The sequence below is a fragment of the Erinaceus europaeus genome, chromosome 15 (assembly GCF_950295315.1).
Source record: "Erinaceus europaeus chromosome 15, mEriEur2.1, whole genome shotgun sequence".
Taxonomy (NCBI): Eukaryota; Metazoa; Chordata; class Mammalia; order Eulipotyphla; family Erinaceidae; genus Erinaceus; species Erinaceus europaeus.
Window position 1 is genome coordinate 78,146,831 of NC_080176.1, and position 26,287 is coordinate 78,173,117.

Below are 26,287 nucleotides of genomic sequence, written 5' to 3' on the forward strand. Positions count from 1 at the left end.
TTTCAAGAATGGGAGCTACTCTCTGCCCTCATCCAACTTTCTAGTCCTTTTCTCTACTCTGACTCCATTTTCTCAATTTTTTTTTTTGTATTTTCCCTTTTGTTGCCCTTGTTGTTTAACATTGTTGTGGTTGTTATTGTTGTTGCTACTGATGTCGTTATTGTTGGATAGGACAGAGAGAAATAGAGAGAGGAGGGGAAGACAGAGACGGGGAGAGGAAGACAGACACCTGCAGATATGATTCACCGCTTGTGAAGCGACTCGCCTGCAGGTGGGGAGCTGGGGACTCGAACCAGGATCCTTAAGCCACTCCTTGCGCTTTGCACCACGTGCACTTAACCCACTGCGCCACCATCTGACTCCCTTCTCAATGTTTTTATCCAACTTCATGCTAGCTATCAAACTCAGACAAAAACTACCATATGCGTAGGCCCCAAGAAACATGCCTAAAATGGACTTCCAAGCGTTCTTCCACCCTAAGATCCCTAATCTCATCTGCTCTGTTCCTACTTTTTGGTTTCTGCTCATTAACCATTTTGTCTCACTTTATGTCCTGCCTCCTTCCAGACACCAAGTTACAGAGGCGACCATGATTCCACCCTGACTTCTCTGGGCAGATGGCTTCACCCGTGTGTCCTGTAATCTCACCTCTCCAGAGCCCTAGCCCAATAGGAAAAGACAGAAACAGGCTGAGGGTATGGATTAAGCTGCCAACATCTAAATCCAACTGAGAAGTAATTACAAAAGCCAAAACTCCTACCTTTGATCCATACTCCCAATGAGGGAGGAAGTGATAGAAGGAAGAGGGTAAGAGGGCTCTGAACTCCAGCTCCATCAGGTCCCAGAGAGAGGACAAAAAGGGGAGAGATACTGGGATGTAGTAATAGGGTTATGTGTGGCTTGGAGGGGAAGAAAAGTTTGGTCCTGGAAGAAAAGGGGCAATTATGTGCAAATGTAGACCTAATTGTAGAGATGACAGTTACCCAAGTCTGCAACCTTGGGAGAACTGAGATGGTTTGCAATGGAGGGCCTTGGGATTCAGAACTCTGGTGTTGGGAACAGTGTGAAATTAAAACCCTGTTGACATGTAATTTTGTAAATCAATACTGAATCGCTAATAAAAATAAATAAAAAGAAAATGAAGGTGTTCTGGTGTTGGGAGGTAGAGTTGGTAGCATGTACAGCAATGTAGCCAAAATGTTTTTCCAGTGACTAAAATTGTAAACTTTATGTCATATATGCTCTACCGCAATTTAAAGAATGACTTTAAAAATGCATCTAGGCCAAAAAAAAAAAAAAAAAAAAAGCATGTAGACGTGAAACATGAAACTGGGCCACTATTACCGTAAGGTCCATGCACAAGCCAGAGAAGCTAATTGTTTCAATTTTAATTATTCATCTTTTTTTTTTATTGTTCACTGGGGCTCTATGCCTAACACAATGAATCTAGTGCTTCTGATAGGGCAGAGAAAGTGAGAAGGAGAGAGGGGGAGAGAGACAGAGACACACCGGAGCATTGGCTCACTGCTAATGAAGTCTTCCCACTGCAGGTGGGGATAGGGGGCTTGAACCTGATAATGTGTGAGGTCAACTGGTCCCCAGAAAAGCTGATTTTGAATGGGGAAAAGAGAGCAAGGCCATGCAGACCCATGGCTGTGTCGTACTGTCATTCACGCTGCCATGTACATAACATGACGCTCCTGGATCTGGATGATTGGAAGGGCTCCAACCTTTCTCCCCCAACATAGATCTGATCAGCTCAGTCACCTTTCTGCGATAGGCGTGGGGGCACTTTCTGATTCCATTCAGTACTCAGCCATCATCTCCCCTTAGACTGTTTCACTTCTCAACATAAACAGTAATCAGAATTTCTTTTTTTAATTGTTTTTAATGATCTTTATTTAGTGGATAGAGACAGTCAGAAATCAAGAGGGAAGGGGGTGGGAGAGAAGGAGAGAGACAGAGAGACAGAGAGACACCTGCAGCCCTGCTTCACCACTTGCAAAGCTTTCCCCTTGCAAGTGGGGACGGGGGCCTCAAACCTAGGTCCTTGAGCACTGTAACATGTACGCTCAACTAGGTGCGCCGTCACCCAGCCCCAGAATTTCTTATGGTACTGAGTGTACTACACTTTAGTCCACAGCAGCTAACTATAATGTCAAGATTTCCAGCATACTGGAAATTCCATGCGGTTTACCAGCAGTCATAGTCTGCTTTAACCAAGATGAGCTTAGCAGAGGTTTGCTCATTGAGAGCTAATGGGAAGGGTACTGTCAATAATAACTACCCAACTGAATAACTCCATCCCTCCTTCCAAGCAGGGCTGTGTTCCCACGGTCTTCATGTGTGTTATCAAGAAAGTCCATTATTTTATTTAGTTGCACTATTCACAGTAGCCAAAGGATGGAAGCAGCCTAAATGCCTATCAACAGATAACTGGTTAAAGAAGTTATGGGAGGGGCCAGGTGGTGGCACACCTAGTTAAGCGCTCAAGGACCCAGGTTCCCATCCCCGGGTCTTCACCCTGCTTCACGAATGGTGAAGCAGGGCTACAGGTCTCTGTCTCTGTCTCTCTCCCTATCTCCCCTCTCAATTTCTGTCTCTATCCAGTAATGATATATATAAATAAATAAATAAATAAATAAATAAATAAATAAATCTAGGGGTGGAGCCAAGATGGTGACTTGGAGACAACACATGGCCTGAGCTCTGGAAGGAGGCTGCTTCAAAACTGGGAAGTTCGAGTAAGGCCACTAGGTTCCAGGTGCTACCATGATGCCAACCGGACTTTCCTGGACAGACAACTCCACCAATATGTCCTGGAGCCCCGATTCCCCAGAGCCCCACCTCACTAGGGAAAGAGAGAGGCAGGCTGGGAGTATGGATCAACTTGCCAACGCCCATGTTCAGTGGGGAAGCAAATACAGAAGCCAGACCTTCTACCTTCCACCTTCTGCATCCCACAAAGACCCTGGGTTCATCCTCCCAGAGGGTTAAAGAATAGGAAAGCTATCAGGGGATGGGATGGGATACAGAACTCTGTTTGTAGGAATTGTACCCCTCTTATCCTATGGTTTTGTCAGTGTTTCCATTTTATAAATATACTTAAATATATATATAGAAGTTATGAGGTATCTAGTCCATGGAATACTACTCTGCCATCAAACAAAGATAATATTGTGTCCTCTGCAACAAAAGGGATGGAACTGGAGGTGGTTACGCTTAGTTAAATAAGTAAAGAGATGAAAGACAATTTACCAGGTGGTTTCATTCGTATATGGAATCTAGAGATCTGATACCCATGAACTTGCAAAACAGCAACAGAAGCAAGCAAACTGTTCGTAAGATGTGTGAGAACTCTGGTGGTTAACTCTGGGGTGTGGGAGGGTGGGGACACAGAGCTTTGGTGGTGGGTGTGGAGTGGAGCTCTACAATATCATCTTACAATCGTGTAACCTACTATTAATCACAAATTTTTTAAATTGAAGAAAACAGTGAAATGGCAGATCAACCTTTGGGGGAATGTGGCTGCTATTCTGATTATTCTCAGACTGCGATCCTCACCCAAGAGCTACGACTCTGTTATAACACTTTCTCAAAGGATCAGAATTAATTCTGGAAATACAGCCATACACTAGAGAATCAAAATCTATATGCAATCATCTACGCTGGTCTTAAAAAATGACTTCCTCCAATACAAGGCTTAGTCGTGGTTTTAGCAAATTTTATTTATTTATTGACTTGATAGAGAGAGAAATTGACAGGGGAAGTGGAGGTAAGAGGGAAAGAGACAGAGATTGAAACTTTCCTCCTGTAGGCAGGGACTATGGGCTTGAACCTGGGTCCTTGTGCACTGTAATGTGTGTGCTTAACCCTAACCCCTGGTTTAGGCAATTAAAAAAAAAAAAAAAACAGCTGACTTTGTTCATTTTTCTTCCGTCCTCCTAAGTGAAGGAGATCTGACATGTAAAGCATGTCAATGGAACGGAAACTTTCTTTCCAAGCTTGGCTGTGACATCTCAATAATATCTCAAGGATCTCACTACAGATCTTAACACCAAACACCAAGTGGGTATTTTGACCCTGCCATAATCTACTAATGACTTCTGTGAAAGGCACTACATCTTCATAATCATCAAGAGATCATGACTGTCAAAACACAGGCTCACAGAAAACCCTGCAACAAATGGGAGTCAAAGCCAACGCTGACAATAGCTGAGGTTCAATGCACCCAGTTCTAAGCTGAACGCACAGTCCCATTCTAGCAGAACAGATTTTTTTCATCCCTGATTCTAATCCATTTTGTAAATTACCAAACTACACCAATTCAGAGAGAGAGAGAGAGAGAGGGAGAGAGAGAGGGAGAGAGAGAACCTTGAAACTCAATTCCCAGGCATTTGGCTTTTGTGTCTGGGATTTCCACTGCTTTGGAGCATCCAGCTTGAACTGGCTTTCTGAGAAATCCTCTTGGGTTCTGAGAAGTACTTTGAATGTTCCATTTAACTTCATTTTGCAATTAATGAAACTTTCAAGACATGCCCCCCTCCCTCTCCCCCCTTCCCCCTGCTTCCAGTTATTTTGTTCTTGCCTTTTGAGTAATTAGGAGCAGAAAACAACTCCCACTAGGAACTCCAGGCAATAAATATGGCAACAAAAACACCAAATGCCAAAACAAATGTCATTTGCAGAGCTCTGAAGAGCCTGTCTCTCACTACAAAAAGTCATTCCCTGCCACCACAAAAAGACTTTGGTCCCCAGATATCCTATCTATTCTCTTTCTGATTTCAGTGAAATGTAACTAATAGTTGAGGTGTTTTTTCCTCTTTCTTTTTGTGGGGGAACTTAGTCTACCTGGACAAGAACACTTAACCTTTTCCAAGTTGGGAGTTGGCCTCTCTTGGTAACTCAACCGGTCCGGTAATAAAACCAACCACTAATTAAGCTGTTTATTTTCCTAGCCTAAATGTTTGTGTGGTTAACTGAGTGCAAATGTAGTCTATCTGCTCTTCTTCTTTTAGAGTCTTAAACAAATAATCAAGAGACATCATCAGCCAGGAATGAGTCCCTGGAGGCTCCTGAGGTAAAGTCCCAACCCAGAAAGAAGATGGAAAAGGGTGTAATTTATAGACGGGCAGTTCCTCCGAGTGACACCTCAGTGTTGCCACCACTGTCCCAGCCCCACCTCCACACACACACACCCTCCCAGCCACACACACACACACACACCCTCGACACAATACCCCAAGGGGTTCAGCTTGGTTATGTTCCAGGTAAGTCATGGGGCTCCTTGAGTGGCAAGAAGAGAACCTTAAGGTTTGCTTCCAAGGAAGCAAAGATGCACTGAGCTGTGAGCACCTTGACCTCCCGCCCCCCCCCCCCCCCCCCCCCCCCCCCCCCCCCCGCTTAGGGGCCATCCACCCTCTCTCCTTCCCTCCCTCGCCTCCTCTGGACCAAGAGTACTTTCAGAAGAAACTAGGTGCTTGGTTCCTGTTGCAGTGGAAACTGATTGCAGGAGTTTTCTGACTTGTTTGCACAAGCAGACTCCAGCTTCTGTCACCCCAGACAGAAGTCAGCAAAGGGGTACGGAAGTGCTACTAGGGTTCCCCAGAAGGAGAGGTCAGCAGCCTTGACCTTAGGGGGCTTAAGGGGGTGCTTTAAAAAGCAATGACTCCAGGGTTGGGTCGTGGATTGTGCGCACATGTCATCATGTGTAAGGGCCCGGGTTTGAGCCTCCGCTCCCCACCTGCAGATGGTAAGCTTGGTGAGCACTGAAACAGGTCTGCTGGTGTCTTTTCCCATCTGCCTATCTTCCCCTCCCTCTCAATTTCTCTCTGTCATGTCAAAATAGAAAAAATAAAATGGCCACAGGGAACAATGGATTTGTTGTGCTGGCACTGCGCCCCAAGGATAGCCCTGTAGATGATTGATAGATAGATAGATAGATAGATAGATAGATAGATAGATAGATAGAGCAGACAGACAGATAGATATTAAAAGCAATGACTCCAGGCCTGTGCAGTGGCACACCCAGTAATGTGCACATGCCATCATGTGCATAGAGCCAAGTTCGAGCCCCCACTCCCCACCTGCAAAGGTGAAGCTTTATGAGCAGAAAGGCAGATCTGCAGGTGTCTGTATTTATTCCTCCCTCTCTGTTTCCCCCTGCCCTTTCAATTTCTTTCTGACTTGTAAAATAAAATAGAGGAGGGGAAAAAGATGGGAAAAAAATAGCCACCAGGAGCAGTGGATTCACAGTGCTGGCACTAAGCCCCAGGGATAAGCCTGGCAATAATAAATAAATAAATATAATTTTTTTTTAAAAATGATTCCAGGGCTGAGTAGTGGCACAGCAAGTAAAATGCATATGCCCCCACCAGCAGAGGGGAAGTTTCACAAGTGGCAAAGCAGTGCTGCTGGCCTCTCAGCTTGCATGGCACTTGGGATAAGGCGAAACTCCAGAAAGCTAAGAACAAGGGTGGGTTTCACTCGTAAGGGGCAACACGGGGGCATTTTTTCTCAGCAGGAACAGAGCTGCTCTGTGTCCTGGAGGTGGCTGCGGTTTCATCTCCATGCACCTGTCCTGTTGAGACTCAGGATCACAGACAAGACAAGGACTTCCCTGTGTGTTAAATGAAAATGAAAACTGTGAATGACGACATGGAGTCAAGCAGAGCACACTAGGAAAGAATTCATGGGGGGGGGGTGTCAAACAGTGTTGCAGCGGGTTAAGTGCACATAGTACAAAACACAAGGACCTGAGCAAGGATCTCGCTCGGTTCGAGCCCTTGGCTTTCCGCCTGCAGGGGGATCATTTCACAAGCAGTGAAGCAGGGCTGCAGGTGTTTATCTTTCTCTCCCCATCTCTATCTTCCCTCTTCTCTCAATTTCTCTCTGCCTTATCCAATAAAATGTGGGGGGAAATGGCCTCCGGAAGCAGTGGATTCATAGTATAGGCACTGAGCCCCATTGATAATCCTGGAGACAAAAAAAAAAAAAAAATTCATGAGGGGCAGGGAAGGGATAGCTCAGTCTCAGATTGCAAGAAGTGCATGGCTGAGACTCCAGAGATTCCAGGTTCAGTCCTGGGTACCACCATGGGCCAGAGCTAAGTAAGTAAGTCTATTTATGAAGTGAAAAACAAGAGAACTACAGCAGAGATGGAATTTAGCGAAGCAACACAGGGCATGGAGCAGGGGTTCTGGAGGTGGAGTCAGGTGTGTGACGAAGGAAGCACGGTCACACAGCTCTCTCAAAGGGGGGTCACCCCTTGGTGCTCCTCCAGGAAAGTCCCAGAAAATGGAGGCTGTGCGGGACTTCAGAGTTTGGGCTCTGTCTGCGAGGGTGGTCATTCCACTCAGAGGACGGCCCAGACGCAGAACCACAGGCTGGAGGAGGAGGAAGTGGATGAGTTCACTGCTGGATATTTTGAACTGGGAACATTTATGTCATGGAGGTTTCCTTTTTTAGTTCTCAGGAATTTGAAAACAAAAATGCTTGGGTTTGGGCAAGGAAGGCAGTATCTCCTCTTTGCAGTATGTGCCATCTTTGCTGTGGCTCCAGCATATGAGATGATGTGGTTCTAAGGTGAAGACACACATTTGGGTGTGTGTGTGTGTGTGTGCATGTGTGCATGTGTGTGTGTCTGTATGTGCATGTGTGTGTGCATGTGCGTGCATGTGTGTCTGTATGTGCATGTGTATCTACATGTGCATGTGTGTGCATATGCATGTGTGTATGTACGTGTGTGTCTCTGTGTGTATGTGCATGTGTGTCTGTATGTGCATGTGTGTGCATGTGCGTGCATGTGCATGTGTGTGCATGTGTGTCTGTATATGCATGTGAATGTACGTGTGTGCGTGCATGTGTGTATGTGCATGTGTGTGTGCATGTGTGTGCGTATGAGTCATTCCAAATTACCAAGGGCAAGTCACTGACCTCGCAGTTGAAGCACCACTGATCAGTGCACTTGAGAGCAACATGGCCACATAATCAGGGTAAGAGGAAAGACACTGCTCCCTTAGCAGGAGCAGACAGACCTAAGCTTAAAAACCAGTCCTTACTCATCCCCAGGGAGGCCAGGATGGGTTCTGTTTTGCTTTTGTTTTACACTGTACAGCAAACAGCCAGAGACAGACAGACACTGACGAGCAACTCATTAACACCTGCAGCCCCAGTCCGAGTTTCAGAGCTACGAAATCAGGACGGCTTGTGTCCCTCCTTGAGAGCAAGGAGCATGGTGATGGGTTCTAACACACTGCAGGGAAGAGCACCCAGACCCCGCACCCTGACAGCTACAAGCTGCCAGAGAGTTGTGGTGAAACAAGAGGCAAACTTAATAACATTTCAGACAAAGGCAAATTTAATAACATTTCGCCTGGCTGCTTCCTGTTTCTCCAAGAGCTGAGAAGAGCCAGGGAGAAGAGAGGCTGGGTGTTGGGAGGAGCTCTTTGTGCTGAACTTGACTCGTCACCTGACCCGGTGAGCTGTCAGACATTGGCTGTTGGGCAGATGAAGTCACAGGAGGGGAGAGACTACAGTGCCTGAGTCAGAAGTGGCAAATCATTCATTCATCCACCCATCCATCCATCCTACCATCCATCCATCCATCCACTCATTCCATCAGCAAAGCAAGTGCTTCCCATTTTGTGTGATGCTCCCGCATGGTACCCGGGGGCTCTAAACCCAGGTCCTCACGCATGGTAAAGGTCACGGGGCGCTGGCAAACAGGCAGAGTGGAGCAAATGGAGAAGAGGCAGCCCTGAGCTACAACACAGGAGAGGAAGAGAGAAGGCTGGAGCCAGGGCAGCACATCATGGGGGGAGGGGACAGAGGCCATTCCTCCAGCGAGACTGGGGCTCACACAATAGAGACACCTTCCACCAAGGTGAAGAACTGTGGAAATGGGGGGAGAGCGGTGGGGAGTGCCGGTCCGGGGTTCACGCAAAGGCAGCAGAGGCAAGACCCCTCCAGGAGAGACTAGTTGGTGGGTTTCAGGGGTGCAGAGACAGGGCTGGGTCAGCCCACAGTTTACCCAGAGGAGAGACAATCAGGTTCCTTTTTCTTTTTTGCCTCCAGGGTTATTGCTGGAGCTCAGTGCCTGCATTATGAATCCACTGCTCCTGGAAGCCATTTTTGCTGCCATTGTTTTAATTATTGTTGTTGTTGTTGTTAGATAGGACAGAGAGAAATCAAGAGAGAAGAGGAAGACATAGAGGGGGAGAGAAAGATAGACACCTGCAGACCTGCGTCACCAATTGTGAATCAACCCCTCCCTGTAGGTGGGGAACCAGGGGCTTGAACTGGGATCCTTACTCCGGTCCTTGGCCCCCCGCAAACAGGTTCCTTTATCTTAATTCTCCTCCTGGAGGAAGGCAGAGAGGGATCTTCTGAGGTGGGGTGAGTAGATGGGGTGACTCTGCATGGAGCTGCAGGGATGCCTTGAACACCAAGGATCTTCTTGGTGGGAAAGAAGACACAGGAAGACACGCTGTGGGGTGCAAGGGAGTTTGGGAGGAGTGAGAAGTTCTATCCTGAATTCAATACAGATATCGACCTTTTTCTTCCCTTACTGGCAGGGCTTCACTGGGGCTTCATGCCTATACGATTCTACTGCTCTTAGAGGACTAGTTTTTTGTGTGTTTGCTTGTCTGTTTTCTTCAGCTAGAGTCTGAAAGGCAGAAAGGGAGACAATCAGAAGGAGGAGACACCACAGCACTGCTTCACCTCACGTGAATCTTCCCCTTTTGTCTGTTGCTCCGTGTGATGGCCAGGGACTTGAACCCTGGTCCACGTGCACGGTAAAGTGAGTGCTCTAGCGGTGAGCTGCCTCCTGGCCCCTCTGAATTCAGTGCTTTGGGGACATGGTCAAGCTAGCTGCTGTCAGGGCCCCCAGGTGGGGACGCTAAGCAGGACAAAGTACTCAGGCAGGGCTGGAGTTGGCAGGGATGCCAGGCAAAGCTACAGGAGGCAAAAGCATCAGGGGAAGAAGCACGCGAGGTGGGCCGACAGAGAGAGAGAAGGAGAGAAAGAGAGAAAAGGTGAGCCAGATAAAAATTATTAAAAGATCTTCCGTCTACTGACCTGACACAGACATGGGGATGAGGGAGCCGGGAGACAGTTCATCTGGTAGTGTGCACACCTTGCCATGTGCAAGGCCATGGGTTCAAGCCCCCAGCAGCCACATGGGCGCACCATTCAATAAGGAAGCTTCATGATCACTGGAGTAGTGCTGTGGTTATCTCTCCTTCTCTGTCTCTCTCCTTTTATGTCTCTCCCCCTCTGTCTGGGAAAACAGAATTACTGGGAGTGGTGAGGTCATGCAGAAGCAAAGACCTCACAGGGAAGGTTTACTGACTTATTTGTCACTTATTTCTAAGTATTCATTTGGAATGAAGACAGAGGAATCAACAAGGAAGGGGGAGAAAAAGAAGTGAGAAAGACACTCATAGCACTGCTTCACTGCTAGTGAACCTCCCCCTCTCCTTTGCAGGTGGGAACCAGAGACTTGAATCCAGGTCCCTGTGTATAGTGATGTGTATGCTCTACCAGGTGTGCCACCACCTGGCCTTACAGTAAGGAAACTTGAAGAAAAAAGGAAGAAAGAAAGAAAGAAAGAAAAGAAAGGAAGGAAGGAAGAAAATGAAAACTAATTCTACTCCCTCAAAACACAGCGAAGGAGATTTCCAAACTCTGGGATCCAATTTAAAATAAAGACCCTCCCCTCCACACACCCCATCCACAGTGAATTCCTGACTCCAACACTGCAGTGTAACTCTGCTGTCACCATCCAGCCTGCAGGAGGGAGGGCAGGAAGGGGTCCATCGCTCTGATGGGTGGGGAGCTGCCTCTCAGAGGTCTACTCCTCATCTCCCTCTCAGGGACACACAGCAGAAGGGCTCACAGGAGCAATGCTCAGCAGAAGCAACGGAAATGCACAGCCTCGAACCTCTAACCCAAAGTCAGCACACAAAGGAGGGGAGAGTCCTGTTGGGAGAGCCTCTCTTGCCTCCTCCTCCCCTCATCCTCTGACACCTGTCACACTCCTCAAGATGACACAGCTTGGTGGCCTTGAACTCCTCCTCCAGGGGCCTCCCACCCCTGCTTGGAACCAGCCCCACTGCGGCCTTGTGCCCTGTGCCCCACAGCTGTTTTCCACAACAGCAAGGCCCCTGTTACCCCGACTGCTTCTCTGAAGGCGGCCTCCTTTTCCTGTGGCCTCACTCAGCTGTGGGTTGAAAAGCGCCAGACAAGCAGAAAAGGCAGCGGAAGGTGCTCAAACGGGGCCCATTTCCTCCCGGTCCCCAAAGTTCCAGGTGAGCTCGTACCATTCTACCTTCTTCTCCACTAGGAGGGTCTCTCGATGGCTCCCCTCCACGTGCTCAAGTCTTGATTGGGGAGATACAGGTTCTAGGGTGTCCAGAACTCAGCAGGGCCAGGAGATAGTTCAGCTGGTAGAAACACTCTGTGTGATCGCACTCTGTGTGATGCTCTGAGTTCAAGCCCTGGCACCACACGGGAAGCGAAGGGGAAAAAACGGGGCTGCCAGGAGTGTTGGATTCACTGTGCAGGCACGGAGTCACAGCAGAAACTCTGGTAGCAATTAATGGAGAGAGGAAGAGAGAGAGACAAACACAGAGACAAGACTGAGCTTCTGTCTCTTCTCCCTATTGAGACTCCTTCTGAATGTAGGAATGACTTTCTTCTTCTTTTTTTTTTGTTCCCTCTCCAGGGTTATCACTGGGGTTAAGTGCCAGCACCACTAATCCACTGCTCCTGGTGGCCATTTTTTCTCTTTTACTGAATAGGACAGAGAAATTGAGAGGGGAGGAGGAGATACAGAGAGAGAGAGAAAGACAGACACCTGCAGACCTGCTTCACCACTTGTAAAGTGTCCCCTCCGCAGGTGGAGAGCCAGGGGCTCAAACCCGGATCCATGTGCGGGTCTTTGCACTTAGTACTACGTGCACCTAGCCAGGTGCGCCATGACTCAGCTCCCTAGGAATGACTTCTTAAAATGGGGGGCAAGGGGAGCAGAGGAGTCCCCAGGGATCCGGGCAGGTGAGAACCACTTACAGGCCTGCTGAGGTCCCAGGGGAAGGACATGACAGGACAATACTGTGTGGCTGCAGGGGGAGCGTGGAGAGGAAAAGCTGGGATCAGACCTGGCGAGAGGTTCAGCACCTCTACAGGGCTTTGACTGGATGCACACGGGGGTAGGGAGTGTCCTTAAAGTCATTCACTGGTTCACCTGGGACCAGAGAGAGCTCACTGGGTAGGGGCCACTCAGGCTCCTCGCCACGAGTGTGGTACAGGCTCCAACCCTACTACCTGTCTCTGTGTTCTTCAGAGACAGGAAGAGACAGAGAAGAGAGACAGCACACTCCAGCTTCACCATCCACAGGGCCGCCGCGCCGCTGTCCATGGTGCTGCTGTGTGGTTATACCTGAGGGAGAGCGCAGAGCCTCGGGCATAGCAAGGTGTTCGGTCTACTGGACGAGCTATCTACTGGCCCTTTCACAAATGTCCTGAATCAACGGTTCTTTAGCTCCAAGATATGACATGAGCACCGGCCTAACAGTCCCCCTGGGTTCTGTGGGTGCGCCAGGAAGGGGTCCTCACAGGTTTCTGCAGCGGAAGTTGCCACTGAGTGAAGCCCCCTCTCCCACATGCATCGGGACAGGGAGGCAAGTGGTCCCTGGGGCTCAGCAGGCAAACAGCCCGGAAGGCAAGATTTTCATAACCCAGCATCTCCTTCCTGCCACAGGAGACAGACCACAGCATGATGGACCCTTCCCAACCTGCTGGTGATGGGAACTCTGCCTTCATAGGATGTGTGCTCCAATGGGGGACATTCAGAGGGCCCCACATGGACTGTGAGAGTTCACAAACACATAACATGTGCACCCAGATTCCCATCCCTACACTGTGGTCCCAGTCACGGGTCCAAGAGACAAGGTGTGACCATGGGTATCAGGAACCCTTCTCAGGCCACACTCCTACCATGTCTTCCAATGCTCTGTCCATCCGACACCCAAAGACACTCAAACCCTGCACCTCAGCAGGGCGCCCACATCTCTTTTTTTCAGGTTGTAGAGGGAGGGTGGGGTGCCTCACAGAAGAGTTCACAGCACAGGGAAACCCCCAAGACCAGGGATGACACCTGGCCAGTCTCTTCCTCCTTCTGACTCAGTCCAAGCATGGCACCTAGTTCTTGGCAAAATGGATTCAGAACCACCAAGGAAGAGTATCTGGGGAGAGGGCAGGGAGGGAGGGAAATGGGAATACTGAGGTGTGAAGTGTGAGGGCACATTCCTGTAAGAGGTGCTGGCAGGCTCAAAGGAAAGATAAGTAGGTGGTGGAGCTGGGAAGGAGGTACTGACTGTTTGGAACACTTGAGAGAGAGGGTAGGAGAAAGAGAGAGTTTGTCAAGGGGCCCAAGGAGAAATTAAGTATACAGAGAAATTACCATGACCTTTGCCTTTTGTTTGTCAAGGGGCCCAAGGAGAAATTAAGTATACAGAGAAATTACCATGACCTTTGCCTTTTATTTTCTCCTCCTTCCATTGCACACAAACACAAAGAGAAAGAAAAAGGATGACATTCTAGCCAGCCACAAGACACATACCCTTGGGGGTTGGGCAGTAGTACAGCGGGTTAAGCGCACGTGGTGCAAAGCGCAAGGACTGGCTTAAGGATCCTGGTTTGAGCCCCTGGCTCCCCACCTGCAGGGGAGTCGATTCACAGGCGGTGAAGCAGGTCTGCAAGTGTGTATCTTTCTCTCCCCCTCTCTGTCTTCCCCTCCTCTCTCCATTTCTCTCTGTCCTATCCAACAACAACAACAATAATAATAACCACAACAAGGCTACAACAACAAGGGCAACAAAAGGGGGAAAATAGCCTCCAGGAGCAGTGGATTCATGGTGCAGGCACTGAGCCCCAGCAAAAACCCTGGAGGCAAAAAAAAACAAAAACAAAAGCAAACATCCCCTTGCAAAATCTCAAAGGAGGTTTCACAAGGTGAAGATGGTAACAGACGGTGGCAATTCATGACAGCACCCCTCGCCCTGCCCCTGACTCCTCTGCTGCCGCTGGCCTAAGAGAGCCTCTCTGGGTCCTCGGTGCAGCAAAATCAGCCCACCACAGAGCTCTCCTCCCACCCTCCCTGCCCTCTCTCCTGAGTCTGGCATCTCCTTCCTGTGTGATGTGCCCTGCTTGGAGCTGGCAGTGCAGGAGACTGACAGGCTGAAAACACACAGAGAATAACTCAGCGCCTTCTTTCGTGTTTCCCCCCCTGTGATCACACAGAATGCAATCACGGCGCTGACTGCCTCGGCGTGTAGACCAAACCTTCTGCCGCAGTGTTGGGCGCTGCTGCTGTCCGGGGCAGCTCTGCCAAGCTTTTCATTCCAGCAAAACTGATGCCAGGCGTGGGTGCTGAGCAGAATACAATAAAGCAAGAGAAGGGATGGGGGGTGGAGTCCTGCAGAGAGTGGAAGGGGGTCCTCCCAGGTGTGTCTCAATCAAAGACCAAGATGCAGGGGCTTTGGTCTGCCCTCCTCCTAAAAGCAATGAAAACATAGTCCTTAAAAAGGGGGGGGCTGGGAGTCGGGCTGTAGCACAGCGGGTTAAGCGCAGGTGGCGCAAAGCACAAGGACCGGCATAAGGATCCCGGTTCGAACCCGGCTCCCCACCTGCAGGGGAGTCCCTTCACAGGCGGTGAAGCAGGTCTGCAGGTGTCTATCTTTCTCTCCTCCTCTCTGTCTTCCCCTCCTCTCTCCATTTCTCTCTGTCCTATCCAACAACAACAACAATAATAACTACAACAATAAAACAACAAGGGCAACAAAAGGGAATAAATAAATAAAATAAATATTTAAAAAAAAAAAAAAAAAGGGGGGGGGCAGACAAAAGTAGTTCTCAAATGCTTCCTCTACATTCCAGAAGCTTTTTAATTCATGGGGGAGAACAAGGTAGGGAAAATAATCCGTGGGGAGAGAGAACAGTGGTTATTCCACCTCGTGCAACAACCCATGTGTCTCTGTGAAGTAACTGCAGTCCCAAGGTCACACAGGCCCCTAAGCTGAATATGGGCCCCAGATCACATCAATTCGATGGGGTCTATAGTCAACAATATTTATACACCGTTCCTATATTTGGGAGCTACTCTCTTCCCTGATCCAGCTTTCTGGTCCTTTTTCCAGCCGTGACATCATCTCCCCAGACAATAACTTGGATCCACCTGCATATCAGATGTCAGGCTTGGGGGGGAAAAAAAACTAGTATAGTATAGGCTCTTTGGAATATAACTAAAATAGGACTACTAACTATCTACAAAACAGAGACCTCTCCTCCCAACTCTTCATCTGCATTTTAGGTTCATGATTAGTCAACAATTTGTTTGGCTTTATATGTTAACTCTTTTCTCAGCCACCAGTTTCCAGATGCTAACATGATGCAAACCGGACTTCAAGGGGTAGATGACCCCACCAATGTGTCCTGGAGCTCTGCTTCCCCAGAACCCCACCCCACTAGGGAAAGAGAGAGGCAGGCTGGGAGTATGGATCAATCTGTCAATGCCCATGTTCAGCAGGGAAGCAATGACAGAAGTCAGACCTTGCACCTTCTGCATCCCATAATGACCTTGGGTCCATACTCCCAGAGGGATAAAGAATAGGAAAGCTATCAGGGGAGGGGGTGGGTTACAAAGTTCTGGTGGTGGGAACTGTGTGGAGTTGTGCCCCTCTTATCCCATGGTTTCTGTCAGTGTTCCCATTGTATAAATAAAAATTTAAAAAAAAATGGGGCCAGACAGTGGTGCACCTGATTGAGTGAATGCACACATTACAGTGCACAAGGACCCTGGTTCAAGCCCCTGGTCCCTACCTGCAAGGGGAAAGCTTCACGAATGGTGGAGTAGGGCTGCAGGTATCTCTCTGTCTCTCCCTCTTTCCATCTCCCCCTCCCCCCTCTCAATTTCTGGCTGTCTCTTCCAGTAAATAAATAAAGATAAAAAATTAAAAAAAAAATAACTGCAGCTCCCAGTGATGCCTGGGGGTGGGTGTGTGTGGGGGGTTCTCAGTGCCCTGAGAATCAGGCAGGAAATACAACAGCAGTGAGAAACAGGGCCAGAGCCAGGAAACTGGCTCAGGAGTGGAGCAGCAGACTTTCAGGCATGAACTCTAGATTCCCAGCACCACACCTGCCAGAGTAATGCTCCGGTTTTCTGCCTAAGTATTATTTTAAAAATATATAAAAACTCTCCCAGGGGGCTAGTGGTATGCACCTGGCAGGACATATATTACCATTACACACATACTATCACACATATCAGGATCACCCCCCAGCCCCCCAACACACAGTGGGGGAAGCTTCACAAGCAGTGAAACAGTGCTACAGGTGTCTCCGTCCTCTCTCGATTTCTCTCTGCTATCAAAAAAAGAAAAAAGAAAGAAAGAAAGAAACAGGGGAAAGTGGACACTGTGAGCGTCTGTCACATACGTAGGCACTGAACCCGGATACGTAGGCACTGAACCCGGATAGCAGCAGATAAATAGATAAGTAAATAAACGGCAGCCACCACCCCCCAGGCTAGGAAAGATCACTCATTACCACTGCCCTTGCTGATTCTCTGGCTTTCGAAACTGCTGTAATGGGAGTCACAACTGAGCTGGTTATTTTTCCTACTGGTCACTCTGAACACAGTTTACTTGAATCCACATATACAAAAACAGGGCCATTTCAACATGTAACTAATAGAAACATGGCCAATGAAATAATTTACTCTTCTTTCCACAGCTGGATTTTGAAATCATATATATATTATTGCCACCAGGGTTATCACTGGGGACTGATGCCTTCACAATTGAACCCACCCGCTCCCAGCCGTCAGTTTTCCTTCTAACATCAGGTGTATATTTTACCCTCCAATCACATCTCAGTGGAGATGAGCCCCAGTTCACCTGCCCAGCTGCCTCCTGTGGCCATGGCCATCCCAGTGGACAGAGCGGTGGCATATTCCAGGTCAGAGTCATGAGTCTACTTTTGGTTTTCCTGTCTTTCTTTCTTTCTTTCTTTCTTTTTTTGGAACTGGAGCCTTGCATATGCAATTTCATTGTTCCAGGTCACTTTTCATCTCGAGAGAGACAGAGAAAGAGGGAGACACTCCAGTACCAGAGCTTCCTCTGGTATCACAGCATCTCCCATGTGGTGCCAGGGCTTGAACCTGGATTTGCACACAGCACTGCAGTTGTGCTATGTGCCGAGTGCTCTCTGGGTGGTGTGAACTTTTTCTGGAGGGGTAGTGTTCGACCACATAGTGACCATGACACACGCAGGGGCAGATTCAAGGAAGACTGAGGCTCAAGTGTTAGTCTTTGCTGATTTTTTTTCTCTCTCAAAATACAGGCATCTCGGTTGGAGCCTGCCAGAGGGAAAGCAAGGTTTCCTGATGAAATCGCTGGCATGAGGTCTCACTCAGGGCTGTACCACCCATCCCTTCTCCAACTGCCCCCGCCCCCAGCCTCTTCTGCAGGTGCCCTGGGCTCCCCAGTGGCCATTGCTAAGAGCCCAGGAGCTGCGGCTCCCACCTGCCCACAGGGACCCAGAGCTCTGCATCCCTGCGCTCCTTACACTCACTTCAGCAGATCTGCAGAGAATCGGCACCCAGTGAGCTTGGCAGACTTTCCAGGGGGCCCTCCTCTCCAAGCTGCCCTGACCAACCCTCCTTATCATCAGTGAGGAGGTGGGGCACAGAGGGGTGGCACAGACCAGCCTAAGAGTGGAGCCCTCTCATTCCCACTGATGACAGTCAGTGACCACCAGGCACTCCAGCTGCTGCGTCCTCTGTGATGACGGGTTACATTCTCCAGCATTGATCTGTGTCACCTGAGGCTGGAAGCAGCCAGAAGGAGGATGCACACACATAGGCATGTCACTGGGAGATGGGACTCCAGCCCCTGACCCCCTTGACTGCCACCTAGCCTGGCAACAGGCTAAAGCACTCTCCTCCTCTGTGTGGAGGGCACAGCTGCCTCAGCACACGTCCCTCAGGGGGCTCTCTTCCCCTCGGGGACCCAGGCACCCCGAGACATGACAAAGTCTGCAGCTGCAGGCAGCATGGCTCATGGCCTGCCTGCCCCCCCATCAAGTGACCAGTGCCCCCCACTTCCTAGAACTTCTTCCCAGATAGACTCTATTTGACCACGTGTGCAGGTTTCCTGGGTCAGGGAAAGACCGGGCGCTGCTGCTGCTGCTGCCGCTGCCACATGTGCTATTTGTGCCCAGGTCATTCCAACAGGCAGATAAACAATTCCCCAAGACAGACTCTTCTGCTTCCCGCGGCTTCACGGGGCTCTCCCTCAGCTCCCCCTCAGTCATCACTTCTGGAGAGCAGCAACCCAGCACCCGAGGACCCCACCCGGGTTCAACCTCCCAGCTCAGCCATCTCGGAAGCAGCTGGTACAAAGTCACCTCTCCCAGCCTCTGTGTCCTCATCTCCAAGACTGGGACAGAACTACATCGAAGCCCAGGAAGTGGCTCAGTGAACAGAGCAGTTGATTTTCAAGCTGGAGGTCGTGAGTTCAATCCTTGCATCACACGTGCCAGAGTGATGTTCAGGTTCTCTCTTGCTCCCTCTCTCATCAGTAATAGGTAAAAAAAAAAAAAAAAATTAAAATGCACACACACAAAAAGAAGGAAGTGGACACAGGTAGCTGTGTAGCAGGTAGACAGCGCGCAATGCTGTGTACAAAGTCCCAGTACCCACTTGCAGGGGAGAGGAGAGGAAACTTCATGAGTGAAGCAGTGCTACAGGTGTCTCTTTCTTTCTCTCAATTTCAATCCATCTCTATCATTAAAAAAGAAAGAAAAAGGGAGTCGGGCAGTAGCGCAGCAGGTTAAGTGCACGTGGCACAAAGCTCAAGGACCGGCAGAAGGATCCCGGTTCGAGCCCCCCGGCTCCCCACCTGCAGAGGGGAGTCGCTTCACAGGCGGTGAAGCAGGTCTGCAGGTGTCTGTCTTTCTCTCCCCCTCTCTTTCTTCCCCTCCTCTCTCCATTTCTCTCTGTCCTATCCAACAGTGACGACATCAATAACAACAACGATAGTAGTTACAACAACAATAAAAAGACAACAAGGACAACAAAAGGGAAAATAAATAAATTCAAAAAAAAGAAAGAAAGAAAAAGAGGGGCTAGGTGGTGGTGCACCTGGTCAAGCACACATCACCATGCACAAGGACCAGAGTTCAAGTCCTCAGTCCCCACCTGCAAGGTGAAAGCTTTACAAGCAGTGGAGCAGGGCTACAGGTGTCTTTCTCCCTCTCTATCTCCCCCTTCCCTTGCAATTTCTATATCTATCAAAGAAAGAAAGAAAAGACCTAGCCAAATAGGAACCTCTCGGTGAAGCCAGGGGGAAAAATACAGCAGATGGTAACATCTCTGAAGGCAGGGCCAGGGAATGAGCGCAGTTCCTGATACATGTGAGCTGCCTGACCAGCCCAAATGTTAGCCTGCAGTATATGAGTAAGATGAGCGGAGAAAAGTTAAGAGAGAAGAAGCACACAGAGAGGAGAGACACCAAAGCATCTCCCCTCCAGCTATGGAGCTCGCTTGGTGCTACCTGTGACGCCCAGATATGCTGCCAGGGATCGAACTCAGGGCCTCATGCATAACCAGCTTCCTCTGGACCACAATTCTGTGTGAGCTCTGCTACCTCAGCAGCTCACCCCACACCCCGACCCCAGAAATCACATCCAGATACCCAGCAGACACATGTCACAGACTGAGTGAACACATGGTGGCATGAAGACACGTGGAGCGCAAACTGCTATCAGGGAGCCAATGCTCCCCGCAGCTCCCAGCACCCAGCTCTGTGTGTCGTGTCAGGCCAGACCAGGCCAGGCCAGCCATTCCAAGCATGCGAGTGATGCTAGTCGTGCCCCCAGAGGATCCTTTCAATGCATTAACGTGGCAAAAACTTGGGCCAAACCTCTCTTCACACACCCCCCCCCCCCCAGCCAGGAAGAGTTTGAGGAGCAGGAAGGCAGAGTATTCAGCAGGAAAGTAAATGCCGCTTCTAAGGCTCTTGGGTGCCTTTCAGATTTTCTTTCACATAGTACTGTTTAGCTTACCCCTCCTTTCTCCCTCTCCCCCCCCCCCACATTCTGGAATGAATCATCTTCTGTAAGTGGATTTTTTGGATGGCTGAAGCCGAAACGTTTAAAAAATGTCAACCATTTGGAAGGGGGAGGTTTCTGAAACTTATTACCCACGTTCCCTGAACTCTTCAACTCGTCCTATGGAAGAAGTGGCTCAGCTTGGTGAGTCAGCATCAGCCTGAGGAATGACGGAGACCTGGGCAGAGCACGGGAACCCCAGGCCACCATGGCCTTCCTCACAGCAGGCCCCACACAGACAGGCCCCAGGGGCTTGTGCAAGTCACTTCCAGAGCCAGTTCCTGCGGCATTTGTCATCTTCTTCCTTATAACCAGACCTTTAGTAAATAAATATTCGAATGACTTGCAGGCCTCTGTTGCCAACCTAGTACTAATGCACTAATGCCTTTGCTATGTCTGTTGGCTGAGGAAGAGGCATCACTAATCAGAGCAGAAAATATTCTTCTCTCCTATGCACAATACTACTAAACCACCTCCTCAGCCCATCTGTTTAAATTCTACATACTCAGAGTAAAAGAGAAAGGGAAAAGAGAAAGACAGAAGAGAGACACCAAAGCTCTGGTCCAACATCCATGGACCTCCTTTAGTGCAGAGAGGAGAGCTACCACAGCACTGCTCCATCATCCATGGAGTTCCACTGGTTCTGTCCATGGTACTGAGAGAGGAGAGCTACCACAGCACTGCTCCGCCATCCATGGAGTTCCACTGGTGCTGTCCATGGTACTGAGAGAGGAGAGCTACCACAGCACTGCTCCATCATCCATGGAGTTCAACTGGTGCTGTCCATGGTACTGAGAGAGGAGAGCTACCACAGCACTGCTCCACCATCCATGGAGTTCCACTGGTGCTGTCCATGGTGCTGAGAGAGGAGAGACACTACAACACCGTTCCATCATCCATGGAGCTTAACTGGTGCTGTCCCTGGTGCTGAGAGAGGAGAGACACCACAGTACTGCTCCACCATCCGTGGCACTCTCTTGGTGTTGTTCATAGTACAGAGAGGGAGAAACACCACAGCATTGCTCCACCATTCGTGGAGCTTTCTTGGTGCTGTCCATAGTGCGTTTGTTTATGTGATGGTGGGACTTGAACCCTAGGCATCACACAGCCCAAGCTCTACTCAGTTTATTTCCTCTTGGGCTCTGTCTATTTTTTTTTTTTTTTTGACAAAATCAGGCTTGTCCAGGGCGGCATGGCCACAGACATTGGGTCAAAAAGTATCTGAATCTTGGAGCTAGCAAAAGAGCTCACTTAGATAGCTGTTTTGCCATGTACATGATCCAAAACTGATCCCAGCCCATACCGCACTGAAGGAAGCTTTGCTGCTGTGGTATCTCTCTCTCTCTCTCTCTCTCTCTCTCTCTGTCTTTCTCTGTCCCTCTCTTAAAAAAACAAATAGACTATATATATATATGTGTTATTTTTATATGTTTAAGCATTAAAAGGGAGTGAAATTTTAACACATACTACAATATGGATGAACCTTGGGAACACTGTGTTAAGTGAAATAAGTCAGACACAAAAGGACACTAAGTATGGGATGGCCCCACTGAAACAAGGTGCCCTGAACAGTGACATTCATGAAGAGATTCTGGAGTCATGGCTATGAAGTGACAGGCATCTCACATCGTTCCCCTGATCAACTAGAAAAAGCAACAACAACAACAACAAAAAACATCTGAAAACTCAACAAAATACTAACAGGATTTCTTAAAGACAACACAGGGAATGGTGGCTCCCAGGGCCCGGGGCAGAGGGAATGGAGCGTGATCATCTGACAGGGCTGAGTCCAGTTTGGGGTGAGAGGACAGTGGTAACCCTGGATGGTGGACAGCTGGTGGTGGTGGCAGCACTACACTGTGAACGTGCCTACTGCCACGGAACTTAACAACAGCTGAATGGGTACATTTTATGCTATACGCTTTTTTAAAAAATAGCTAAGTCGTTAAGAATGATGATCAGGCTCTTAGGAGTGGCAGGTGTGAACCGTGTCACATCCTCCCATGTGGTGTCCTTCAGTTGCCATGAGTCATGGCGAGAGGGCAGCAGCTGAGAGTCCAGTCCACCCGTCTTCCCCGAGACCTGTCCCTACCACTAAGAGGTCACACAGAAAGCCAGCAAGAAAAAAGACCTTCTTTCCACAAGTCAGCAGGATATGAAAAACTTGTTTAAAAAAAATATACAGAAAGTTACCCTCTGAAGCAGTATAATGTGGGGCCGGGAGGTGGCTCTCCTGGTGAAGCACACACTTCACCATTCAAGGGGACCTGGGTTCGAGCCCCTGGCTTCTATGAGATCACATTCGTGGAGGAAGCCTCATGAGAGGTGGGGTGAATCTATGCTGTCTCTTCTCCCTTTGTGTCTCTCTCTCCCTCTCTGACTCTCACCCCAGAGTCTGCCAAGAAATCACACAGGTGCAGAGCCCTGGAAATAATTCTGGTGGCAAATAAATAAATGGTTTACTGTGGGCTTATGCACTGAGCATTTGAGCAGCTGAGGAGATAACCCAGCTGGCAGAGCTCAAAGCTTGCAGGCTTGAGGCTCCAAGTTCAACCCCAGATGACACATGTACCTGGGTGGTACTCTGGTTTCTCCATGACTCTCTTATATGAAGTAAATAAAATAAATATTTTTAAAGAATAATTAAAAATAAATGAAGGCTCTGAGATCCTATCAGACCAATTTTTTTTTTTAATTTTGGGATGGAATCAGGGTCTCATGTAGGGACAAAATTTCAAAGTCCAGTCTATGTTTTTCTTCTCTTTAATTTTTTCATTACCTTTATTTATTCATTGGACAGAGACAGCCAGAAATTAAGAGGAAGGGTGAGACAGAGTAGGAGAGAGACAGAGAGATACCTATGGCACTGCGTCACCACTCACAAAGCTTTCCCCCTGCAGATGGGGACCAGGGGCTTGAACCCAGGTCCTTGAGCAATGTAACGTGTGCTCAACCAGGTGTGCCACCACCCAGCTCCCAGTCTACATTTTTCATTCAGAGACATAAGGGATAGAAAGAGGCGGAGAGGGAGTCCAGCCGTAGCACAGTAGGTTAAGAGCACGTGGCAAGGACCTGCGTAAGGATCCTGGTTTGAGTTCCCGGCTCCCCACCTGCAGAGGCAGAGGGTCGCTTCACAAGCGGTGAAGCAGGTCTGCAGGTGTCTATCTTTCTCTCCCCCCTCTCTCTTCCCCTCCTCTCTTGATTTCTCTCTGTCCTATCCAACAATAACAACAGCTATGACAATAATAACAATAACAACTACAACGAGTGCAACAACAAGGGCAACAAAATGGGGAAAAATGGCCTCCAGGAGCAGTGAATTCATAGTGCAGGCACCGAGCCCCAGTGTTAACCCTGGAGGCAATAAAAAAAATAAATAAATAAGAGGTGGAGAGACACCACAGCACTGGAGCTTCTCCTGGTGCCACAGTGTCTATCCTGGGGTACTGAGGCTCCAACCTGGGCTACACATGGAGCAAGGCATGCTCTCTGATGGCCTATCTCTCTAGCCCTAGACCGATGGTTTTCTGTTTGTTGTTTTGTTTTCGTTCTAATGTGATTTTTATCATAGGCATTTTCTTTTACTGGGGGGGGGGGGTTCAGTGGTTTGCAGTAAATATTTTTAAATCTTTATCTATTGGACAGAGACAGCCTGAAATTGAGAGGGAAGGGGGTGATAGAGGAAAGAGACAGAGAGACACCTGCAGCCCTGCTTCACCACTTGCAAAGCTTTCCCACTGCAGGTGGGGACCAGGGACTTGAACCCGGGTCCTTGTGCATTGTAATGTGTGCTCTCAACCAGGTGCGCCACCACCCGGCCCCCGTAAAAACAGTTTTTGATACATATGTAAAATTTCTCCATTTTCTTCAAGGCACTCTCACCCCCAGCCTAGGTCTTTCTCCACTATCCTGTGGATAGCAGTCTGGAGAACTTTCAGAAAGCTAGAAGTGGACCTACCCTATGACCCTTCAATCCCCCACCCCGCGGAGGGAACCCAACGCAACCATCCAAAAATTTATAATAGCCAAAACCTGAAGCAACATAGGTATCCAACAACAGATGAGTGGCTGAGAAAACTGAGGTCTATACACACAACAGAATACTACTCAGACACTAAGCATGATGAATTCCCCTTCTTCACCTCATCTTCCATGGAGCTTGAAGGAGTCTGAGCAATGCCATTGAGGCATCTGGGCTCATCAAGGTGAGAGGCCTGCTCACAGACCCATGGTCTGGACATGTGCTGTTGAACTCTGTGGCCCCTAATAAAAGGTTACTATTGTCCCCCGGCCTCAACAAGAGTTGTTCTTCCTGTTTCACTTCCCTGTGAGACCCCATGAAGCTCTACTCAGAAAATTAAAGCCTGCAGTGCCTGAGAGAAATGCCTGGTCACAGCTTTACTTACATTTCCTTTAATAAATTACCCCTCTTCAGACAGATCACTTTGGACCAAGGAGACAGCAGTAGCACAGCTGACACTCATGCCTGAGGCTCCTGGGTCCCAGGTTCAATCCCTGACACCAACATATGCCACAGCTGAGGAGTGCTCTGACTTTAAAAAAAAAAAAAAAAAAAAAAAAGCTTCTTGTGAATTTGGATTTACGATTCTGCATGACTTTCTCATGAGTTAAATATTCCATCTCTATGTGCTTGGTAACATGAAGATGTGCAAATCAATGAGGGAACCAGGAAGCTCGTAAGAGTTTCCTATCTTGTCAGAAGAGCTTGCTGAAGTTTCTTTTGAGAAAGAAGTTTCCCAACCCCGGCAGAAGCTCCAGAGCACTGAGAACCAACATAGCCGCATCCTGCCCCTGTGTTATTGTGGAAACACTGAGCTGGTCTAGACCGAACGCATCCAAACTCAAGCACCACGGGGGTGTGGAAAGAACTCGCCCTCCCAAGGCAGAGCAATTGCTGTAGGTAGGCGGGCTTGTTTGTGGGGAGAGAGATACTGACAGGGAAGGTGAAAAAAGCAGAGGCATCACCCTTTTGGAAACATGAGTGATGTGTCATTCCACTTCAGGACCTGGGAGAAAATAAAGAAGGTCATGTGGAAAATATGGACAGATTAGGCTGGGAGGTGAGGCCCAACGCGTAACCACAGACTTCACCTACCTTCTCGTTAAGGCGGATCAGGCAGGTTACAATTAGGCAGTGAGATCATTGCTCTGGAACCAGGAAAATGCTGGCCCTTTGTTAGCCCAGCACACTCTGGGCTTGCAGTCAGGTGTCTTGCCTTGGTATGAAGCAGGGACTCATTGCAACTTATATTGCTTTTTTTTTTAATTGACACCAGGGCTACCCCCTGGGGTTGGTGAGTCCACTGCTTCTAGAGGTCATTCTCTTTCCCTTTCTCTCTCTCTCTCTCTGATAGGACAGAAACAGAGAGGGGATGAGGAGGAAGAAAGAGACAGAGAGACAGACACCTTCAATACTTGCTTCACTCCTATGAAGCTTCACCCCTTCGAGTGGGGAAAAGGGGCTTGAACCGGGGGTCCTTGAGAAAGGTAGCATATGTGCTTAGCAGGTACACCATCGCCTGCCACCCTGCTACTTCTCTTTCAAAGGCTATTTCCATCAACCATCAGAGCCGAAGAGAAAGCAGATACAAAATTCTGTCTTGGTTGAAGAAACAAAATTCTGTCTTGTCAACTTGGTTGGAGTGCTTGGAGGCATCAAGAAAGAGACAGAAAGACACCTTCAGTACTTGCTTCACCCCTATGAATCTTCCCCACTGCAAGTAGGGAATAGGGGCTTGAACCAGGGTCTTTAAGCATAGTGACATATGTGTTCAGCAGGTGCATCATTGCTCACCACCCTGCTACTTCTCTTCTGCTTAGCTCTGGCTTACGGTGGTGTGGGGGACTGAACCTGGAACTTCGGAACCTCAGATGTGAGAGTCGCTTTGCATAACCATTATGCTATCTATCCCTGACCTACATTATCTACAACGTGAGATTTTTTTTTTTTTTTAAATCTCCATTCTATAGAAGATTTCACCTCCAGGTTACTAAAATCAAGGCACCAACTTGGCTGCCTAAAGAAAAACAAAAGGAATCCAAAGCCAACATACAAACCAACTGTTATCTTTTGGCAACTTTCTGTTTTTAAAAA

At 48.7% G+C, this 26,287-nt stretch overlaps 1 protein-coding gene across 2 annotated transcripts in view; it reads right to left on the reverse strand.

Annotated features, from left to right (window-relative positions):
* Nucleotides 1-26,287, reverse strand: part of BCL2 (BCL2 apoptosis regulator) — a 225,324-nt gene that overhangs the window by 171,690 nt on the left and 27,347 nt on the right. The window contains exon 2 of one of the 2 annotated variants that reach the window (XM_060174009.1): nucleotides 11,390-14,558. The exons of the other annotated variant lie outside the window; for it this stretch is intronic. Within the exon in view, the coding sequence (XP_060029992.1) occupies nucleotides 14,520-14,558 (39 nt within the window). The 3' untranslated portion in view covers nucleotides 11,390-14,519. Of the gene's footprint in view, nucleotides 1-11,389; nucleotides 14,559-26,287 lie in introns of those variants that run through there. 2 annotated transcript variants of the gene reach the window in all.